Here is a 23,861-nt window from a genome sequence, read left to right on the forward strand (position 1 = left end):
AGTGACCATGGCTCTTTACTCTATCCCAGGTAAAATACATCTTTATTTCACTTTAACAACAGAATAGTGCCTTATGTAAAAAATACAATTTATATCACATTTATATTGTCTATGTATAAACCCGAATAAAACCAATTATTTGTCGACATTCACATTTGTCAGAAAGTGAAGAAACCTTCATGATGTCACGCAATGTGATAATTGCATGTTTTTAACTAACTGTCAAGCAAATTAGCCTACAAAACGCAGCCATCACAAATTGTTCGCTTATTAGTAAAACATATTTCACTCTTCTTTTTTTCTACAAATGTATTTCCATTGTTTTAAAGGGTCATAGATACAGATTCCAACAATACATTTGGATTATAAACCAGTTTGTTAAGATTTGGGAGTTGTCTGGACATGTTGGTTATACTATCACTGATCACCAGCGTCTCCAAAGATGTCGTTCTTCGTGCGCTCCATCTCTGCAAAGTCAAACTCAGTGCCCATCGCACGCTCGTAGATGTCCTTGATGTCGTCACAGGTGGTCTCAAAGTGGGTCGTTGCATCATACGTACGTGAAATAAATATCTGCATAGATATCCCAGAAGCACAGAAGGGAAAAATACATTTTGACCATGTATTTAAAAAAAAAATGTAATAAATAAAATGAAGGCCAACATGAGGATTAGGACTAGTTCACTCACCTGGCTGTCTTTTCCCATGTCAGTTGGTGCATATTGATCACTGATGCTTACAAATCTGAGGAGAGAAGGTTTGTACAGGGTCAGAAAACATCAACGAATGGAGGATATGTTTCAAGGCCAGTGCAGTACATCTCAGTAGTGTGAAAACAGTATTTACAGCATTGTGTTCCAGTGATGAGCCCCTGTGCTAGTAGTAAAAAAAAAAAAACAGTTCGTACCATGGCATTGTTGAATACTCGTTTCTCATTGGCTTGAAGGGCATTCTAGAGCATGCATTATTTAAGCAATAAGGCGGTGTGGTATATGGCCAATATACCAAGGCTAAGGGCTGTTCTTAGTCACGACGTAATGTGGAGTGCCTGGACACAGCCCTTAGCTGTGGTATATTGGCCATATACACCACAAACCCTGAGGTGCCTTATTGCTATTATTAACTGGTTACCAATGTAATTAGAGTAGTAAAAATGTTTTGCTGTACCCGTGGTATATGGTCTGATATACCATGGCTGTCAGCCAATCAGCATTCAGGGCTCGAACCACCCAGTTTATATTTCCCTTTACCAAACGAGTGGGTCTAATCCTTAATGCTGATTGGTTTAAACCGCATTCCAGCCGGTGTCTATTCCACAAGTTACCACCGGCTAAATCTATGACAGTAAAATGCCCATTTACTCTGTTCTGACTGCACGATCCACTGTCTCATCAGCCCAGCCAAGCAATTTAGAAACTTGATCTCCACTATAAAAAAGACATTATCTCACATTTCTTTTAGACCAACTGTCTTCAACAGTGGAGATTTGTATAAACATTGCTGTCTGTCACTCCGACATTTGCAACATTGTTTCAATATTCAAATTTGATCTCCAGCTGTTCCAGAGTAATGAACGTGTTGGGAGTCAGACGAGACAGACAGTCAGGCAGTGTTTTTCAGCCAGTCAAATCATGAATCAGCTGGCCTTATTTTTATGCATATATATACAGTATATCACAAGTGAGTACACCCCTCACATTTTTGTCAATACTTTAGTATATCTTTTCATGTGACAACACTGAAGAAATGACACTTTGCTACAATGTAAAGTAGTGAGTGTACAGCTTGTATAACAGTATAAATTTGCTGTCCCCTCAAAATAACTCAACACACAGCCATTCATGTCTAAACCTCTGGCAACAAAAGTGAGTACACCCCTAAGTGAAAAATGTCCAAATTGGGCCCAAAGTGTCAATATTGTGTGGCCACCATCATTTTCCAACACTGCCTTAACCCTCTTGGACATGGAATTCACCAGAGCTTCACAGGTTGCCACTGGAGTCCTCTTCCACTCCTCCATGACGACATCACGGAGCTGGTGGATGTTGGAGACCTTGCACTCCTCCACCTTCCGTTTGAGGATGCCCCACAGATGCTCAATAAGGTTTAGGTCTGGAGACATGCTTGGCCAGTCCATCACCTTTACCCTCAGCTTCTTTAGCAAGGCAGTGGTCGTCTTGGAGGTGTGTTTGGGGTCGTTATCATGTTGGAATACTGCCCTGCGGCCCAGTCTCCGAAGGGAGGGGATCATGCTCTGCTTCACTATGTCACAGTACATGTTGGCTGGCATTCATGGTTCCATCAATGAACTGTAGCTCCCCAGTGCTGGCAGCACTCATGCAGCCCCAGACCATGACACTCCCAATACCATGCTTGACTGTAGGCAAGACACACTTGTCTTTGTACTCCTCACCTGGTTGCCGCCACACACGCTTGACACCATCTGAACCAAATAAGTTTATCTTTGTCTCATCAGACCACAGGACATGGTTCCAGTAATCCATATCCTTAGTCTGCTCGTCTTCAGCAAACTGTTCGCGGGCTTTCTTGTGCATCATCTTTAGAAGAGGCTTCCTTCTGGGACAACAGCCATGCAGACCAATTTGATGCAGTGTACGGCGTATGGTCTGAGCACTGACAGGCTGACCCCTTAAACCTCTGCAGCAATGCTGGCAGCACTCATACGTCTATTTCCCAAAGACAACCTCTGGATATGATGCTGAGCACATGCACTCAACTTCTTTGGTCGACCATGGCGAGGCCTGTTCTGAGTGGAACCTGTCCAGTTAAACCACTGTATGGTCTTGGCCACCGTGCTGCAGCTCAGTTTCAGGGTCTTGGCAATCTTCTTATAGCCCAGGCCATCTTTATCTAGAGCAACAATTCTTTTTTTCAGATCCTCAGAGAGTTCTTTGCCATGAGGTGCCATGTTGAACTTCCAGTGACCAGTCAGTATGAGGGAGTGTGAGAGCGATGACACCAAATTTAACACACCTGCTCCCCATTCACACCTGAGACCTTGTAACCCTAACGAGTCACATGACACCGGGGAGGGAAAATGGCTAATTGGGCCCAATTTGGACATGTTCACTTAGGGGTGTACTCACTTTTGTTGCCAGCAGTTTAGACATGAATGGCTGTGTGTTGAGTTATTTTGAGGGGACAGCAAATGTACACTGTTTTTCAAGCTGTACACTCACGACTTTACATTGTAGCAAAGTGTAATTTATTCAGTGTTGTCACATGAAAAGATATACTCAAATATTTACAAAATTGTGAGGGGTGTACTCACTTTTCTGATGTACTGTACAAAGAAATGTTAATTGAATAAAAAGTTACAACGATACAAAGTGCAGCTAGTTTGCAGTCTTTCCAGCTTCAGTTTGAAGTGCTAGTGTTAGCTGTGTTGTTGGCTAGCTCCTCTGAAAAAACAGTGTTCTGACAAGTGAGCACATTTTCTAAAGCCAGGCGAAATTGCACCTCATTGTTATGGATGTATGCAAATAAGAAAACAGCTTGAACAAATGCGGCTACTTTGCTGTTATTCTGGCTGCACTTTGTTGACGTGCCCGAGTTAGCCGTAGTTGGCTAGCTAGCAGTATAGCAATGGAACATTTGGAGTGAATGACTCTGGGTTGCTAAGGAACGCTGTTCGGGTCTTTGCGTGTCAAAAAAAAGAGAAAGTTAAACGTCAAATTACACAGTTATATTATTGAAACGTTGAAACGTACTGAATTTGCAAGCCAAGCTCCACCACTATCAGTAGCACTGTCAATGCTGTACAACAACAAAAACAAGTCTGCAAACAAGCAAAACACCGGGCCATGAACAGTGTGTTTTTACAATAACGCGTCGGTAATAATTCCCTTGTTTACTGTAACCATTTGTACATTGTTACAACACTGTATATATATATATATTATACACACACACACAATGACATTTTTAATGTCTTTATTGTTTTGAAACTTCTGTATGTGTAGTGTTTACTGTTCATTTTTATTGATTATTTCACTTTTGTATATTATCTACATCACTTGCTTTGGCAATGTTAACACATGTTTCCCATGACAATAAATCCCCTTGAATTGAATTAAGCATTATTTGTTAGACCGCAACTTCTGGGGTAGCTAGCTAGCTTTAGCTTGGTACCAAGCTAGCACCAATCCAACCAGCCTAAAAACAATGACCAGTAGAAAATGCAGTCATTTTCATTATTCTTAGCAATGATTTAGGAATCCTTGTGAGTAAGTATTAGCTAGATAGTCAATTGTTGTTCGCCTATTGAAATGTAACTAGCTAGCCAGCTACTTAAACCCTGTTGCCCAAAGCGAACATGATAAGCAGCCAGCTCGCTTCATCTGGCTAGTGAGGTTCGACCGGACCGGGTTATGTGTTGTGAAGCTAGCCACAATAAGGATTACGCACAATACAATTGGTGGAATTATGCCATATTTAATGTTAAACAAGGTTGGAATGTGAGTCTATTCTGTGACACCCACAGAACACAACTGTGAAGAGTACACAAATATTAGCGTTGTAGCTCTTATCGCGGGACTGTGACTGTGTGAAATCCCCTCCCCAGTCAGTCTATTGTATGTATTGACATTCATATTGCACTGTACAGCTTTACCTAAGGATTGGGGATCAATGAAATGGGGTATCAGTCTACTCAATACCCAATATATTCCCCCCCAACATCCTCCTCAGTTATCAGACTCCAAAACATCCACGCAGTATTGTGTTTCCTCTGGAATACTGTTCAATACACATGGGTTGAAAAGAAATGTGGCTCGATTCCCAGTTGTTTCAGAGTCCCGCAATAAGAGAACACTAATGTTTTCTGGGTGTCACTGAGTAGACTGATACCCTAAGTCGTTAATCCACAATCCATAGGTAAGGCTGTGCAGTGAAATAAGTATGCCCCCAAATGCTATTCTAAAGTATAATACAGTCATTGTGATTAACAGAATTGTCAAATTAACAAATTATTGTCTTTTGTTGATTTTATATAAACAGTCCATCCTCATTTAGCATGATCTATTTAATTATGGCATAATTCTACTATTTATTTGCATCACTGTCAATGACATACTTTTATTTTGAAGGCTAACCACAAAGTCCACTATTGCTTCACATAAATGGAGCCGCCCACCATTAATCAACTAAGAACTGTCTTATAAATTAGGGTTATTTTAGATGATGACAGCTAGCTATATAGTTAGCCAGCTAACTATATTGCTACTGAAACAGATGTCGTTTTCTATGTTTTTGGGGGAAGAACATTGTTTGCTGAAGCTGAAGTTGGAGACTTATCTCCCTCACCAACTTCAAACATCAGCTATCTGAGCAGCTAATCGATCGCTGCAGCTGTACATAGTCTATCGGCAAATAGCCCACCCATTTTTACCTACCTCATCCCCATACTGTTTTTATTTATTTACTTTTCTGCTTTTGCACACCAATGTACATGACCATCTGATCATTTATCACTCCAGTGTTAATCTGCAAAATTGTAATTATTCGCCTACCCCCTCAAGACTTTTGCACACAATGTATATAGACTCCCATTTTTTTTCTACTGTGTTATTGACTTGTTAATTGTTTACTCCATGTGTAACTCTGTGTTGTCTGTTCACACTGCTTTGCTTTATCTTGGCCAGGCCACAGTTGCAAATGAGAACTTGTTCTCAACTAGCCTACCTGGTTAAATAAAGGTGAAATAAAATGTAAAAAATAAAAATCCATGAGCTAGCTACCTTTTTTTTTTAATGACCAGCACTGTATGTGCGCGGGATAACTTTACTAGCATCATAGCATACTGTACGTTTCGATGAATCTTTGTGACATATCAAATACGAGTGATTGTGTAATCAATGTGTAATAACTACGTTAAAAAAATAATAAATGCGTTAAATTATTATGTGACGTGTAGTTATATTCAGGTCCTGATTGGCCAACAATCTTATTTGACACGTCAAATTGTGTTATTTGACAAGACCCAAACGGTGTTCCATAGGCTGTGTCCATAGATGCAGAACAAAAAAACTGAACGACTGGATCACGTCTCCAGCAACCGAACCGATAGAACGAACGATCAGCCGGCTTGGGTAGCAACCCTAGATTTGTGTCTGGACTATATCTTGTGGAATTCATCACAATAACGTCTTTTAGGAAAAAAAGTATTAGTGAAAAGTTCACACCTACTTATTCCAGGGTTTTTCCTTATTTTTTATGATTTTCTACATTGTAGAATAATAGTGAAGACAATGCCAAGTGTGTGCAAAGTTGTCATCAAGGCGAAGGTTGGCTACATTGAAGAATCTAAAATATATTTAGGTTTGTTTTACACTTTTTTGGTTACTACATGATTCCATACGTGTTCCTTCATAGTTTTGATGTCTTCACTATTATTCTACAACGTTGAAAATAATTTTAAAGAAAAACCCTTGAATGAGTAGGTGCGTCCCAACATTTGACTGGTACTGTATGTAAAATCATTATTTTAACATGTTGGTAAAAGTGACAATGTCCTGGACGCCGGTGTTTGAAGGATATATAAACCCTCGGGCATTATCACTTAAATAACGCACGGTACATACAATAGTTCATTTTTACACGTTTTGTTTGAGCTACTTTTGGAAGCAAAAGTAGAATTGAAAACATTGTTATTGTTGAATTCTACTTTCATAATAGCAAGCTAGGACTGATGGTTTGGTTAGCTAAACTAGTAAGGCAGTTTAGTTACTGTTTTGGTAACTACTGTAGCTATCTAGTAAACTTGCTAGCTAGCTACTTCACAATTTATATGCGTTCTACAGAAATCAATGCAACTCTGGAAGGTCAGTTCCACTCCACTAGCGCGTCGTGGAACACACTTTTCCTTACACTGCATAGCCCCCTGTTGACTATCCCTTACATAACAGTATAATAGTTACAGTAGTAAACCAAAAATCGAATTGTATGTCACATGCTTCGTAAACAACAGGTGTAGACTAACAGTAGCTAGTTTTCTATCCAATTGGTGACAGATTTTCATGCGAATATTCAAAGATCTGCATAATGAAAATATTCGCATTTTCCAACCATGGTGTTTCCACCAAACGGACTTGTTCAGTGAGACACGCCTGTCTCACTGAACCCTACCCAGCAGGCCCGTCTCACTGAACCCTACCCAGCAGGCCCGTCTCACTGAACCCTACCCAGCAGGCCCGTCTCACTGAACCCTACCCAGCAGGCCCGTCTCACTGAACCCTACCCAGCAGGCCCGTCTCACTGAACCCTACCCAGCAGGCCCGTCTCACTGAACCCTACCCAGCAGGCCCGTCTCACTGAACCCTACCCAGCAGGCCCGTCTCACTGAACGCTACCCAGCAGGCCCGTCTCACTGAACGCTACCCAGCAGGCCCGTCTCACTGAACGCTACCCAGCAGGCCCGTCTCACTGAACCCTACCCAGCAGGCCCGTCTCACTGAACGCTACCCAGCAGGCCCGTCTCACTGAACGCTACCCAGCAGGCCCGTCTCACTGAACCCTACCCAGCAGGCCCGTCTCACTGAACCCTACCCAGCAGGCCCGTCTCACTGAACCCTACCCAGCAGGCCCGTCTCACTGAACCCTACCCAGCAGGCCCGTCTCACTGAACCCTACCCAGCAGGCCCGTCTCACTGAACCCTACCCAGCAGGCCCGTCTCACTGAACCCTACCCAGCAGGCCCGTCTCACTGAACCCTACCCAGCAGGCCCGTCTCACTGAACCCTACCCAGCAGGCCCGTCTCACTGAACCCTACCCAGCAGGCCCGTCTCACTGAACCCTACCCAGCAGGCCCGTCTCACTGAACCCTACCCAGCAGGCCCGTCTCACTGAACCCTACCCAGCAGGCCCGTCTCACTGAACCCTACCCAGCAGGCCCGTCTCACTGAACCCTACCCAGCAGGCCCGTCTCACTGAACCCTACCCAGCAGGCCCGTCTCACTGAACCCTACCCAGCAGGCCCGTCTCACTGAACCCTACCCAGCAGGCCCGTCTCACTGAACCCTACCCAGCAGGCCCGTCTCACTGAACCCTACCCAGCAGGCCCGTCTCACTGAACCCTACCCAGCAGGCCCGTCTCACTGAACCCTACCCAGCAGGCCCGTCTCACTGAACCCTACCCAGCAGGCCCGTCTCACTGAACCCTACCCAGCAGGCCCGTCTCACTGAACCCTACCCAGCAGGCCCGTCTCACTGAACCCTACCCAGCAGGCCCGTCTCACTGAACCCTACCCAGCAGGCCCGTCTCACTGAACCCTACCCAGCAGGCCCGTCTCACTGAACCCTACCCAGCAGGCCCGTCTCACTGAACCCTACCCAGCAGGCCCGTCTCACTGAACCCTACCCAGCAGGCCCGTCTCACTGAACCCTACCCAGCAGGCCCGTCTCACTGAACCCTACCCAGCAGGCCCGTCTCACTGAACCCTACCCAGCAGGCCCGTCTCACTGAACCCTACCCAGCAGGCCCGTCTCACTGAACCCTACCCAGCAGGCCCGTCTCACTGAACCCTACCCAGCAGGCCCGTCTCACTGAACCCTACCCAGCAGGCCCGTCTCACTGAACCCTACCCAGCAGGCCCGTCTCACTGAACCCTACCCAGCAGGCCCGTCTCACTGAACCCTACCCAGCAGGCCCGTCTCACTGAACCCTACCCAGCAGGCCCGTCTCACTGAACCCTACCCAGCAGGCCCGTCTCACTGAACCCTACCCAGCAGGCCCGTCTCACTGAACCCTACCCAGCAGGCCCGTCTCACTGAACCCTACCCAGCAGGCCCGTCTCACTGAACCCTACCCAGCAGGCCCGTCTCACTGAACCCTACCCAGCAGGCCCGTCTCACTGAACCCTACCCAGCAGGCCCGTCTCACTGAACCCTACCCAGCAGGCCCGTCTCACTGAACCCTACCCAGCAGGCCCGTCTCACTGAACCCTACCCAGCAGGCCCGTCTCACTGAACCCTACCCAGCAGGCCCGTCTCACTGAACCCTACCCAGCAGGCCCGTCTCACTGAACCCTACCCAGCAGGCCCGTCTCACTGAACCCTACCCAGCAGGCCCGTCTCACTGAACCCTACCCAGCAGGCCCGTCTCACTGAACCCTACCCAGCAGGCCCGTCTCACTGAACCCTACCCAGCAGGCCCGTCTCACTGAACCCTACCCAGCAGGCCCGTCTCACTGAACCCTACCCAGCAGGCCCGTCTCACTGAACCCTACCCAGCAGGCCCGTCTCACTGAACCCTACCCAGCAGGCCCGTCTCACTGAACCCTACCCAGCAGGCCCGTCTCACTGAACCCTACCCAGCAGGCCCGTCTCACTGAACCCTACCCAGCAGGCCTGTCTCACTGAACCCTACCCAGCAGGCCCGTCTCACTGAACCCTACCCAGCAGGCCTGTCTCACTGAACCCTACCCAGCAGGCCTGTCTCACTGAACCCTACCCAGATTTTGTTTATATAATACAGAAATAAATAATACAACACGTCGCACATTTTCTTACTGCACCAGACACCTTAGTTTGATGTAAAAATTGCACAACTAAAAATATTTGGCAAAAACATCAACATGACTGATTTCTTGAGTGATCTTAGACTCATTCTGGGGATTTTGAGGGAGTTAAATTGGCTTCCACATCTAGTGTCTCGTGGGGGACAAACATCATTAACCGAACGTGGAAATCGTTCAGGAAACACACCTCCATGACTGTGTAATATAATTGTTCTAATGGGCAACAGAAAAACACGTGCCAAACGGCGTGTTCAGTGGCTCTACATTTTCATTTACTGAAAAAAATATATATGTAAAGTTCAATGTGTTTCCATTACATGTTCAACTCTACTGGTAGTTTTATCAGAAATAGCAAATGTACCTACAGTACTATGGTCTTGGCACGCGCGCTCTAGCCAACAGCTCGCAGATACAGTGCAGATAGGCTGTATGGGTAGACTAGACTGCATGATGACATTATTATATATATGTTTATTTGTCCTAAGTCAAGCATCGACCATCAGGTCACCAGAATAAGACCTTCAATAATTATTGGAAAGAATAATCAAGATCACTTTCACCCCCCTGTGAAGATGTTAATTTATGTCATCTGTACACCGAATAAACTACGTGGTTTCCCGAGTTGTAATGTGAATACCAAACACTCTATTATCGCGTGAAGTATACTTCCATATGATGGTTATTATAGCAACATTTGCACATAAAGGCATTTCCAACTGCCATTTCTCGCTAATTAATTATAACGACACAAAACATTTCCACCATGTCGAATGAATAAATGACCTGTCGGTATATATACACAAATGTACCGAAACTTCCTGTTTCCATCACAACTGTCGTTTCCATCACAACTGTCGTGGTTTTTATACGGTATGACTTGACTAGCATAAAAACGTGGTGACTGAAATGTTTACTTACTTACGGGCCCTAGATAGATCAATACACAGTGTACAAAACATTAGGAACACCTGCACTTTCCATGAACTATCCAGATGAAAGATTTGATCACTTATTGATGTAAATTTGTTAAATCCACTTCAAATCAGTGTAGATGAAGGGGAGGAGACCTGTTAAATAAGGATTTTTAAGCCTGCAGATAATTGACAGTGTGTGCCATTAAGAGGGTTAATGGGCGAGACCAAATATTTAAAAGTGCCTTCAGAAAGTATTCACACCCCTTGACCTTTTCTACATCTTGTTGTGTTTACAGGCCGAATTTACAATATATTAAAATGTAGATATGTTTTTGTCACTAGCCTGCCTACCCATTATGTCAAAGTGGAATTATGTTTTTTAAAATTTGAACAAATTAAAAAAATGAAAAGCTGAAATGTATTGAGTGAATAATTATTCAAACCCTAAATAAATTCAGTAATAAAGATTTGCTTAAACAAGTCATATTATAAATTGCATAGAATTTTTTGAATTGACTACCTAATCTCTGTACCCCCACACATAATTGTAAAGTCCCTCAGTCAAGCAGTAAATTTCAAACACAGATTAAACCACAAAGACCAGGGAGATTTTCCAATGCCTCGCAAAGGGCACCTAATTGCTAAATGGATAAAAAAAATGCTTATGTGTATCAATACAGGCATCCTTCCTAAATCAGTTGCTGGGGGAGGGGAGGTTGGGGGGCTCAGGGATTTCACCTAGAGGCCAATGGTGACTTTTAAAACAGTTGAAGTTTAATGGCTGTGATAGGAGAAAACTGAGGATGGATCAACAGGGTAGTTACTCCACAATAGTAACCTAAATTACATAGTGAAAAGGAAGCGTGGACAGGATAAAACTATTACAAAACATGCATCCTGTTTGCAACAAGCCAAAACATGTGGCAAAGCAGTTAACACTTTGTATTCAGGACAAAAAGTTGTGTTTGGGGCAAATCCAAGACAACACACTACTGAGTATCACTCTCCATATTTTCAAGCATAGTGGTTGATGAATCATGTTATGGATATGCTTGTAATCATTAAGGATTAGGGAGTTTGTCACGTCCTGACCTTAGTTCCTTTTTTATGTCTCTATTTTGGTTTGGTCAGGGCGTGAGTTGGGGTGGGCATTCTGTTTTGTTCTGTGTGTTGTATTTCTATGTGTTGGGCCTGGTATGGTTCCCAATCAGAGGCAGATGTCATTCGTTGTCTCTGATTTAGAAACATACTTAGGTAGCCTGTTCCCACCTGTGTTTGTGGGTAGTTGTTTTCTGTTTTTTGGATTCTGTACCAGACAGAACTGTTTTGTTCATTCTCTTCTGTTGTTTTTTCATTCAGTGTTCAATTCCTAAATAAAGATGAACACGTACCACGCTGCACCTTGGTCCTCACCTTCTTCAACCCACGACAGCCGTTACAGTTTCAGGATATAAACAAGTAAACAGAATGGGAGCTAAGCACCTGCAAAATCTGGTTCAGTATACTTTCCATCAGATACTGGGAGATAAATTCAACTAATTTGAAAGAGCTTGAAGAATTTTGAAAAATAAAATAAATAAAATGGCAAATTTTTCACAATCGAGGTGTGGAAAGCTCTTAATAAGAGACTTACCCAGAAAGCCTCACAGCTATAATCACTGCCAAAAGTTATTCTACAAAGTACTGACTCAGGGGTATGAATACTTAAGTAAATTAGGATATCGAATATTTCATGTTCAATGAATTTGCAAACATTTCTAAAAGCATGTTTTCACTTTATCATCATGGGGTATTGTGTCTAGATGGCAAAAAAAAATTAAAAATCCATTAAGAATTCAGGTTGTAACAACAAGAGTTGGATAAGTCAAGGGGAATGAATCCTTTCAGTATGTGTGTGTTGGTGTAAGTATGTGCGAGTGTGTGAGTTGAGTCCAGTATGTGTGCTTAGAGTCAGTGCAAGAGTTAGTAAAAAACAAAAAAAAGAAATGTCCAGTTTGACATTTGATTAGCTATTTATCTGTCTTATTAAGCAGTTGTTTCCAGACTTGGTGCATCCACTTGGTGCTACCACTTGCCGTGCGGTAGCAGAGATTACGGTCTATGGCTTGGGTGACTGGAGTCTGGGGGCGTTCCTCTGACACCGCCTGGTATTAAAGTCCTGGATGGCAGGGAGCTGACCTCAATCCTGTAGAAAATTTGTGGGCAGAATCCTAACTGTGTGCGAGCAAGGAGGCCTACAAACCTGACTCAGTTACACCAGCCCTGTCAGGAGGAATGGGCCAAAATTCACCCAATTTAATGTGGGAAGATCGTGGAAGGCTACCCCGAAACGTTTGACCCAAGTTAAACAATTTAAAGGCAATGCTACCAAATACTAATTGAGTGTATGTAAACTTCTGACCCACTCGGAATGTGATGAAAGAAATAAAAGCTGAAATAAATAATTCTCTCTACTATTATTCTGACATTTCACATTCTTAAAATAAAGTGGTGATCCTAACTGACCTAAAAACAGATTTTTTTACTAGGATTAAATGTCAGGAATTGTGTATGTAAACTTCTGACTTCAAATGTACATATTTTTACTATATATTAATTAATATATATATAATATATATGAGTGTTACAGGGCGATAGTCATTTAGATAGAACGCCAAGATAACCTTGGACACATGGACTGTTGGTCTATTCAAAGCAAGTTGGTATTACAGACCGGGTCAGGGATCGGTTGAAAATGTCAGTGAAGACCCTTTACTAACTAGACACTAGTGTAACAGTACAGGAGTATAACAGTGTATCTTATAGTAGAGTACAGTATAGCAACATAGAATCAAAAGCCTACTTCTGTTCAATGGGTTCCAGGAGATCCAGGGCTGGCTTGAGTTCCTTCTCTGGGTCGTTAGTCTCCACTACGCTGCTGGCGATGGCAATGTACTTGCCCTGTGCTGCCACGTTGTGGGCCGAGGAGATCATACACACGTAGATGTCTGCGACACAAAAAAAAATAAAAAATAAAAAAAACACACAAGAGACCAGTGAGACCAGACCAGTGACAAACACCCTCAACTAAGCTCCACCACCGTGTTCAGTCGGGTTTAAAAAAAGTAGCAAAACGTTTTGAAAATAGAAAAAAAAAAAAACAAAAAAAAAAAAAAAAAACATTGCGTTTCTTCCAGGTAGACCATCCCTGTTTCTGCTTTCTTCCGTTTGGTGCCGAATGAACACAGGCGATGCCATTAAAAAAAAAGTCACAACAGTGGCAACTTAATTTCACACGCACAAGAATTGATGAAATGCTCATGTACTGCTTATGAATGTGGGTATGTATGGGTTAAAAATGTGTTACGAAGTCCTTATGTAGGCTAGGTACCCTAGTATCCAGGGGTCTCACCATGTTTCCTGTTGACCTGGATCTGAGGGATGATGATCTGGCAGGAGTTGACGTCGCCGGTGTTCTTGATGGGGTGGCTCATGACACAGATGATACGGACCACTTGGCCGACCTTACTGACTCTGTCCATGATGTAGCTGGGGTCACAGATCAGCTGCTTACAGCGGGCTATCTGGAGAGGAAAGGAGAGATGGTAGCGTTTAGTGTTTATAATTCGGATGAGGGTGGGTTCAGGGTTAAGTTCATCTAATCTAATTTTATTGGTCACATACACATGGATGTCAGATGTTAACGCGAGTGTAGCGAAATGCTTGTGCTTTTAGTTCCGACCGTGCAGTAATATCTAACAAGTAATCTAACAATTTCACAACAACTACCTTATACACACACAAGTGTAAAGGAATGAATAAGAATATGTACATATAAATAAAAGGATGAGTGATGGCCGTGCAGCATAGGCAAGATGCAGTAGATGGTATAGAGTACAGTATATACATATGAGATGAGTAATGTAGGGTATGTAAAAATTATATAAAGTGGCATTGTTTAAAGTGACTAGTGATATATTTATTACATCCATTTTTTTATTATTAAAGTGGCTAGAGATTTGAGTCAGTATGTTGGCAGCAGCCACTCAATGTTAGTAATGGCTGTTTAACAGTCCGAGGTCCTTGAGATAGAAGCTGTTTTTCATTCTCTCGGTCCCAGCTTTGATGCACCTGTACTGATCTCTCCTTCTGGATGATAGCGGGGTGAACAGACAGTGGCTCGGGCAGTTGTTGTCCTTGATTATTTTTTTGGCCTTCCAATGACATCGGGTGGTTTAAGTGTCCTGGAGGGCAAGTAGTTCGCCCTCTGCGATGCGTTGTGCAGACCTCACTACCCTCTGGAGAGCCTTACGGTTGAGGGCGGAGCAGTTGCCGTACCAGGCGGTGATACAGCCCGACAGGATGTTCTTGATTGTGCAACTGTAAAAGTTTGTGAGTGTTTTCAGAGACAAGACACATTTCTTCAGCCTCCTGAGGTTGTGGGTGGACCATTTCAGTTTGTCCGTGATGTGTACTCCAATATATATATATATTTTTTAAATCCTAAAAATTCCACCTTCTCCACTACTACTGTCCCGTCGATGTGGATAGGGGGGTGATCTCTCTGCTGTTTCCTGAAGTCCACGATCATCTCCTTTGTTTAGTTGACATTGAGTGTGAGGTTATTTTCCTGACACCACACTCCGAGGGCCCTCACCTCCTCCCTGTAGGCCGTCTCGTCGTTGTTGGTAATCAGGCCTACCACTGTAGTGTCGTCTGCAACTTGATGATTGAGTTGGAGCCGTGTATGGCCACGCAGTCATGGGTGAACAGGGAGTACAGGAGAGGGCTGAGAATGCACCCTTGTGGGGCCCCAGTGTTGAGGATCAGTGGGGTGGAGATGTTGTTTCCTACCCTCCCCACCTGGGGGCGGCCCATCAGAAAGTCCAGGACCCAGTTGCACAGGGCGGGGTGGAGACCCAGGGTCTCGAGCTTAATGACGAGTTGAGGGTACTATGGTGTTAAATGCTTACATAGGCATTCCTCTTGTCCAGATGGGTTAGGGCAGTGTGCAGTGTGATTGCGATTGTGTCGTCTGTGGACCTATTGGTGCGGTAAGCAAATTGAAGTTGGTCTAGGGCGTCAGGTAGGGCACTTCATGATGACGGAAGTGAGTGCTATGGGGTGATAGTTGTTTAGCTCAGTTACCTTATCTTTCTTGGGAACAGGAACAATGGTGGCCCTCTTGATGCATGTGGGAACAGCAGACTAGGATAGGGATTGATTGAATATGTCCGTAAACACACCAGCCAGCTGGTCTGTGCATGTTCTGGGGAAGCGGCTAGGGAAGTCGTCTGGGCCGGCAGCCTTGCGAGGGTTAACACATTTAAATGTTTTACTCACATTGGCTGCGGTGGAGGAGAGCCTGCAGGTTTTGGTAGAGGGCCTGTCAGTGGCACTGTATTCTCCTCAAAGTGAGAAAAGCAGTTGTTTAGTCTGTCTGGGAGCAAGACATCCTGGTCCGTGACGGGGCTGTTTTTTTTTTGTAATCTGTGATTGACTGCAGACCCTGCTACATGCGTCTTGTGTTTGAGCCGTTGAATTGCGACTCTACTTTGTCTCTGTACTAACGCTTAGCTTGTTTGATTGCCTTGCGGAGGGAATAGCAACACTGTTTGTATTCGGTCATGTTTCCGGTCACTTTGCCATGATTAAAAGCAGTGGTTCATGCTTTCAGTTTTGCACAAATGCTGCCATCAATCCACAGTTTCTGGTTGGGGAAGGTTTTAATAGTCACCGTGGATACAACATCACCGATGCTAATAAACTTGCTCACTGAATCAGCATATACATCAATGTTGTTGTCTGAGGCTATCCGGAACATATCCCAGTCCATGTGATCGAAGCAATCTTGAAGCGTGGAATCAGATTGGTCGGACCAGCGTTGAACAGACCTGAGCAAGGACGTTTCCTGTTTTAGTTTCTGTCTATAGGCTGGGAGCAACAAAATGGAGTCATGGTCAGATTTGCCGAAAGGAGGGAGGGCTTTGTATGCGTCGCAGAAGTTAGAGTAACAATGATCCAGAGTTTTGCCAGCCCGGGTCGCGAGTTCAATATGCTGATAAAATTTAGGGAGCCTTGTTTTCAGATTAGCTTTGTTAAAATACCCAGCTACAATGAATGCAGCCTCAGGATTATTGGTCTCCAGTTTACATAGAGTCAAATAAAGTTTGTTCAGGGCCATTGAGGTGTCTGCTTGGGGGGGGGGGGGGGTATACACGGCTGTGATTAAAATCGAAGACAATTCTCTTGGTACATAATGCGGTCGGCATTTGATTGTAAGGAATTCTAGGTCAGGTGAACAAAGACTTGAGTTCCTGTATGTTGCTATGATCACACCACGAGTTGTTAATCATAAGGCATACACCCCCACCCTTCTTCTTACCAGAGAGATGTTTGTTTCTGTCGGCGCGATGTGTGAAGCAGCCGGGTGGCTGTACCGATCCTGATAACGTATCCCGACTGAGCCATGTTTCCATGAAACAGTGAATGTTACAATCTCTGATGTCTCTCTGGAAGGCAACCCTTGCTCGAATTTAGTCTACCTTGTTGTCAAGAGACTGAACATTGGCGAGTACTATACTCGGGAGCAGTGAGCGATGTGCCCGTCTACGGAGCCTGACCAGAAGACCGCTCTGTCTGCCCCTTCTGCGGCACCGTTGTTTCGGGTCGTCTACTGGGATCCGATCCATTGTCCTTGGGTGGTGGAACAAACAGAGGATCCTCTTCGGGAAAGCCGTATTCCTGGTAGTAATGTTGGTAAGTTGACGTTGCTCTTATATCCAACAGTTATTCCCGGCTGTATGTAATAAGACTTAAGATTTCCTGGGGTAACAGTGTAAGATATAATACATTTAAAAAAAAAGAAATACTGCATAGTTTCCTAAGAACGCGAAGCAACCATCTCTGTCGGCACCATGTAAGAGATGGCGAACCGCCATTTGGAACCATTCAAATTTTGTCAGTTGTAAACACTGCCAAAAGACATTCACCGTGAGGAACTAATAGAAAACAATCATTATAAACTGGGTGGTTCAAGCCCTGAATGCTGATTGTATATATACTGTACCACTGCTATCAGCCAAATGTATCTGGACCCCCTTCAAATGAATGGATTTGGCTATTTCAGCCACACTTGTTGCTGACAGGTATAATAAAATTGAGCACACAGCCATGCAACCTCCATAGACAAATATTGGCAGTAGAATGGCCTTACTGAAGAGCTCAGTCACTTTCAACGCGCCACCGTCATAGGATGCCACCTGGTCAACTGTAAGTGCTGTTATTGTGAAGTGGAGCAACAACGGCTCAGCCGCAAAGCGGTAGGCCACACAAGCTCACAGAACGGGGCCGCTGAGGGCTGAAGCGCGTAGTGCGTTAAAAATCGTCTGTCCTCGGTTGCAACACTCACTATAGAGTTCCAAACTGCAACAGGAAGCAATGTCAGCACAAGAACTGTTCGTCGGGAGATTCATGTAATGGGTTTCCATGGCCGAGCAGCAGCACACAAGCCTAAGATCACCATGCACAATGCCAAGCATCGGCTGGAGTGGTGTAAAGCGCACCGCCATTGGACTCTGGATCAGTGGAAACATGTTCTCTGGAGTGAAGAATCACGCTTCATCATCTGGCACTCCGACTGGACAAATCTGGGTTTGGCGGATGCCAGGAGAACGCTACCTGTCCGAAAGCATAGTGCCAACTGTACATTTTGGTGGAGGAGGAATAATGGTCTGGGGCTGTTTTTGATGGGTCGGGCCAGGCCCCTTAGTTCCAGTGAAAGGAAATCTTAACGCTACAGCATACATACATTCTAGATGATTCTGTGCTTCCACCGTTGTGGCAACAGTTTGGGGAAGGCTTTTTCCTGTTTTAGGTCGATACAGAAATGGTTTGTCGAGATCAGTGTGGAAGAACTGGCCAGCACAGAGCCCTGACCTCAACCCCATCGAACACCTTTGGGATGAATTGGAATGCCGACTGTGAGCCAGGACTAATTGCCCAAAATCAGTGCCCGACCTCACTAATGCTCGTGGCTGAATGGAAGCAAGTCCCCGCAGCAATGTTCCAACATCTAGTGGAAAGCCTTCCCAAAAGAGTGGAAGCTGTAATAGCATCAAAAGGGGGACCAACTCCATATTAATGCCGACGAGCAGGTGTCCGCATATACTACATGACCAAAAATATATCAGATCCGATACCACGGGTATGAATCCCGAAGATATTTGTACTGCTCTAACTAAGTTGGTAACCAGTTTATAATAGCAATAAGGCACCTCGGGGGTTTGTGATATATTGCCAATATACCACGGCTAATGGCTGTGTCCAGGCACTCCGAGTTGCGTCATACATAGGAACAGCCCTTAGCCGTGGTATATTGCCAATATATCACACCCCCCTCAGGTCTTATTGCTTAATTATAACATGAGGCAAAAATGTGACAAAACTCACCTCTCCCTCTGACTTGACCCCCACCACCTTTCCATTCTCCATAACAATCTCCTCTATGGGCTTGTTCAGCATGTAGGTGCCACCATAGATAGCGCTCAACCTAGAGGGAGAAAAGTGAAGTCAAAGACACTGGTGAATGGTGGAGCATGGGATGGTTAGTTAAGCAAAAGGCTAAAAACAGTCAAATCAGGGATGTGATCAGAACTAGAACGATTTATATGATGAGAACCACAGAACTAGAACGATTTATATGATCAGAACAACTGAAATCAGTAGGATATTGGTTTGGGAGTAGGTTAACTTCAACTCTAGTATGTACTGAAAAAGATAGCGTCAGAAAAGCAGGAATTCTTGATTAATCAGGAACAATTACATAATACGGACAAAGTCATCTTACCTGGCAAAGCCTTGTGGCAGCTCCCCCAGGCCGTAGAGAGGGTAGAGGTAAGGACTCTTGCCATATCTGGCCAGAGACTCACTGTATAGTTTGATCCTATTGATAGTGTTGATGCAGGGCTGATCCAGGTAGCTGAGAGATCACATAAATACTAGATTGTAACACAGTTACTTTGTTAAAATGTTCCCGAAGAAGACATCAAAAATGCTTATAAATGTTTATAGATGTTACATATTTTAGATTTGACACCCCTTTAATTATTTGTATCTGCCTGAACAGTGGACAGTCGCCCATCCTATTAATTCCCATCACTCAAGTTTCTAATAGTGTAGAGGACAAACATCGTACTCAAACCCGAGCTCTCACAATAAATAATAGTAAATAAAACCTAAAGAAACATCCACATGTATAGTAACGCTGATACACAAGAAACATCCACATGTATAGTAACGCTGATACACAAGAAACATCCACATGTATAGTAACGCTGATACACAAGAAACATCCACACATATAATTTTATTATTATTATAATAATGTGGGTGCCTATATTTGTCCTATTTCAGACAAAGCCACTTACTCGTCTGTCCTGTAGAGAGCGAGGGCGTGACCAGTGAAGTCCATCACATCCTGGCCCAGGCTAAACTTCTTGTACAGGGCACGCATCGACGACTTGTTGGGGTCGACACCCTCCATGGTTTTGGGATCGCTCAAGTCGTAGTTAGCAACGAAGATCAAGAAGTTCCTAAACCGCCTCTTCTCAAAAATCCCCATCAAACCTGAGGTGTCAGGAAAGTCATTCAGACAGAAATAGAAAAGGCTGCTGTGGTCTGAAATTAGACTAAGAATGTGGTCCTGTGTGGTTGTGGTTTCAATTGTAGATTTCATTCCTGTGGGGGTTGCATACACATACAAAACAAATGGATGTTTCTTGGGATAAAAGCTTTGGTTAAGTGGTATTGCTATAGCATAACTTAATAGAATACGACTTACTAGACTTAAATTTTTCTCCTTGGGGAGCATAGGTCATCCACAAATAATCAACCGAGAAGATAGCATATACATACCAACAAATGTATGCACTCACTGTACTGTAAGTATCTTTGTGCTTAATGGCATAATAGTATAGGAATAAGCATGAGAATGCCATTGATATACACTGAGTGTACAAAACATTAAGAACACCTTCCTAATATTGCGCTGCACCCCCCGCTATTGCGCTCAGAACAGCCTCAATTTGTCAGGGCATGGACTCCACAAGGTGTTGAAAGCGTTCCACAGGGATGCTGGCCCATGTTGACTCCACAAGGTGTTGAAATCGTTCCACAGGGATGCTGGCCCATGTTGACTCCACAAGGTGTTTAAAGCGTTCCACAGGGATGCTGGCCCATGTTGACTCCACAAGGTGTTGAAAGCGTTCCACAGGGATGCTGGTCCATGTTGATCACAGTTGTGTCAAGTTGGCTGGATGTTCTTTGGGTCGTGAACCATTCTTGATATACATGGGAAACTAAACTAACTATTACAGTTCTTGACACAAACCGGTGTGCCTGGCACCTACTACCATACCCCGTTCAAAGGCACTTAAATAGTTTGTCTCGCCCATCCACCCTCTGAATGGCACACACAGACAATCCATGTCTCAATTGTCTCAAGGCTTAAAAATCCATCTTTAAAAACGGTCTCCTCCCCTTCATCTACACTGATTGAAGTGGATTTAACGAGTGACATCAAGAAGGGATCTTAGCTTTCACCTGGTCAGTCGGTCATGGAAAGAGCAGGTGATCTTAATGTTCTGTACACTTAGTGTATATACACTCACTGGAGGCCAGTGCCTCTGTCTCAGTGACAGGCACTTTGTAGATGGCTCCCTTCTTGTAGACAAAGCTGCCCTCGATCACCTTGAAGTCCAGGTAACGGGTCACCTGAGTGATCAGCAACATCCTCACCAGCTGACCTGGGTACAGCCGGGAGAGGAAAAGAGACCTGATCATTAGGGCATGCAACGGAAAACATTTCTTATTGGACAAGGCCAGTTAGTCCCTTCCTGTTCCAGTCCCTCCCCCATGTGGTGGCTAATAAACACAACCCTGCACTCAGTATTATATCTAGAATGCTATATTGCTTTCCTACCATTGGCCATCAGGAACTTTGGGATGAGGTCCACACTCCAGTCCCGACCTCTTCCCATGGACTCCGGAGGTTTACCTGGAAGGCTGAAGCGCTTGTACAACTGGAGGGGGGACACGAAAAAACAAAAAACAGGAATGATTAAACATTGTTATTTGTTATTACTTGTTGTTTTTATTTCTTTTCCTACCTATTGTTCGCCTAATTCCTTTTTTGTACTATTGGTTAGAACCTGTAAGTAAGCATTTCACTGTAAGATCTACTACACCTGTTGTATTCAGCATTTCACTGTAAGGTCTACTACACCTGTTGTATTCAGCATTTCACTGTAAGGTCTACTTTTTATTTTTTATTTTACCTTTATTTTACTAGGCAAGTCAGTTAAGAACAAATTCTTATTTTCAATGACGGCCTAGGAACAGTGGGTTAACTGCCTGTTCAGGGGCAGAACGACAGCTCGGGGATTTGAACTTGCAACCTTTCGGTTACAAGTCCAACGCTCTAACCACTAGGCTACCTTGCCGCCCCTACACCTGTTGTATTCAGCATTTCACTGTAAGGTCTACTACACCTGTTATATTGGGCGCACGTGACAAATAAACTTGGATTTGATTACTTAATTTCTTTGACAGTAAAACAGTGGTGTCAGTTTTTGAGTATCTCAAACTCAGCTGTGCCTCAACTATAGTAATGAAATGTGACAGCATAGATAACATAACATGTCACTTACTCTATATCTGTGTGACAACATAGAGAATGTAACTCTATATTTGTGTGTACCACATGATGTGGGCTGTTTTAGAACCACTGGTGTGTATTCATTAGTTGGATTCCGTTACAAAGCATTTGGTTTACTACAAACAGAAAACGTTTTGCAACAGAAAAACAAGTTTCTATTGGACAAATTCAGGTAGGTCCCTCCCCGTTTGGTTCCGATTGGGTTCTAGAGTAAATGGTAAACGGTATCCATTTCAAAACGTTTTGCAAAGGATGAAACGTTTCGCAACAGAATTCGAATAATGAATACAGCCCAGGTTAATACCCTTTCCACACGACTGATCTGAGTTGAGCCAATTACTGGGCTGGCCTAGTTAAGGCTTGACCAAAAGAAAACAGGACAGGCATGATAGCATGAAAATGGTCATCTTGTGTGCCTTCGCTTACGTCTTCCAGTGGTGTGATGGAAGCGCTCTCTGCACCATAGTACGAGTTCCTGTCCATATGAAGCACCTTCTTCCCCTTCACTGACATAATGCCAGACAGAATGCATTCCTTAGGAAATAAATAGATAGAAGTCAGATAGGTAAATTCGTTAAACAAAAAAATAAATGTATAAAAGTGATATTTTATGTTTTAGACAGATGTTTAAAGAACAATGTAAACAGTATAACAGCTAACACCACAACTAGCTAAACTGGCTACTAGTAGCTAGCTAGTGTAGCCAACTAGCTAACGTTAGCTACATTTTACCAACGATTTTTTTTATAACTAAACCAAGATAGACCACAGCCTGTCGTTCCCAAATGTGAACACGTGAGCCATAGTGGGCAGAACAAGCAAGGAGGGGTGAAGAGTCAGGGACGTGTGAGCGAAATCCTATTGGCGCGTTCTACCATCATCTGCATATTTCCGTTAGGGAACGCCTAATGTGCAATAGTTCATTTCGCATTTGCGTTCCTTCTAAACAACAATAATTCAAATAAAATAAAAACGTTCACAAAGGGTAAAGTCTACAAACCTTGGTCCACTATGTTCATAGCATATTTTAGTTTTGGCTACAGAAAACTGTATTGAGAACAAATGTTTTTGTCGATAAGAATTTGCAGAATCTCCTCCCACTGCCCGCAAGTGGGCTTCCTCTCACTGCCATATTTGGTAGTGAGTGGAAACGCCAAGCGGATGCTTCACATTTATACATCCTGTGAAATATCTGTCTCGTTGTTCTGTGATTTTACTCTAGTTGAAAATAACAGGAAATACTAGTTATTGTACGTGAGCTGTCACTTGTTGTAGACTGTGGAAAGTATCACCACACACAGATAACACTACTGAAAAACAAAGCAGACACATTTCTGAAAATAACTTAAAATGGATATCTAACTAAAGAGAAAGCAAGCTAATTTAGCACTAGTTAGCCATGACATTAGCCTACAGTTTAGCCTACACACCTAACTGTGACATGTCATGCATGAGCATGCTTCGACTATTGGAATTTCGTACTAATTGCTTTGTCCATTTTCTCACCGTTAAGCCGGTACCGAGAACGATAATATCATATTCTTCATCCATAGCCGAGTGTCCTCCTTTACTTTATTCCTACGGTTATTTATGTCAGTGAAAAGGGAATGACTGTTTGGTAGTTGAAAAGTTTTCCGGCTGCGCAGCGTAGGTAATGATCCCTGCGAACGTACCTTTCTTCTGTGGGTTGTCCCATGTTTTTGCGCATGTCAAAT

At 43.7% G+C, this 23,861-nt stretch overlaps 1 protein-coding gene across 1 annotated transcript; it reads right to left on the minus strand.

The window, feature by feature from the left end:
• Window positions 1-25: 25 nt before the first annotated feature.
• On the minus strand, window positions 26-23,825 carry LOC118396009 (rab GDP dissociation inhibitor beta-like). The gene is made up of 11 exons (XM_035790151.2): window positions 23,653-23,825; window positions 22,573-22,680; window positions 21,412-21,511; window positions 21,101-21,235; window positions 19,859-20,057; window positions 19,279-19,410; window positions 18,882-18,981; window positions 13,843-14,014; window positions 13,294-13,438; window positions 690-744; window positions 26-573 (listed from the first exon to the last, which is right to left on the minus strand). Exons 1-11 carry the CDS (start codon window positions 23,695-23,697, stop codon window positions 418-420), a joined length of 1,347 nt encoding a protein of 448 aa, XP_035646044.1. The 5' UTR covers window positions 23,698-23,825; the 3' UTR covers window positions 26-417.
• Window positions 23,826-23,861: the final 36 nt, after the last annotated feature.

The sequence above is a fragment of the Oncorhynchus keta genome, chromosome 17 (assembly GCF_023373465.1).
Source record: "Oncorhynchus keta strain PuntledgeMale-10-30-2019 chromosome 17, Oket_V2, whole genome shotgun sequence".
Classification (NCBI taxonomy): Eukaryota; Metazoa; Chordata; class Actinopteri; order Salmoniformes; family Salmonidae; genus Oncorhynchus; species Oncorhynchus keta.

Bases quoted from the DNA above. Each gene is read 5' to 3' on its own strand.
- LOC118396009 (XM_035790151.2), bottom strand. From the start codon at position 23,697: ATGGATGAAGAATATGATATTATCGTTCTCGGTACCGGCTTAACG. The intron at 18,982-19,278 runs GTAAGATGACTT...TTCTCCCTCTAG, and splicing joins CTGCCACAAGGCTTTGCCAG to GTTGAGCGCTATCTATGGTG. The intron at 14,015-18,881 runs GTGAGTTTTGTC...TTTCCTCTCCAG, and splicing joins GGGTCAAGTCAGAGGGAGAG to ATAGCCCGCTGTAAGCAGCT.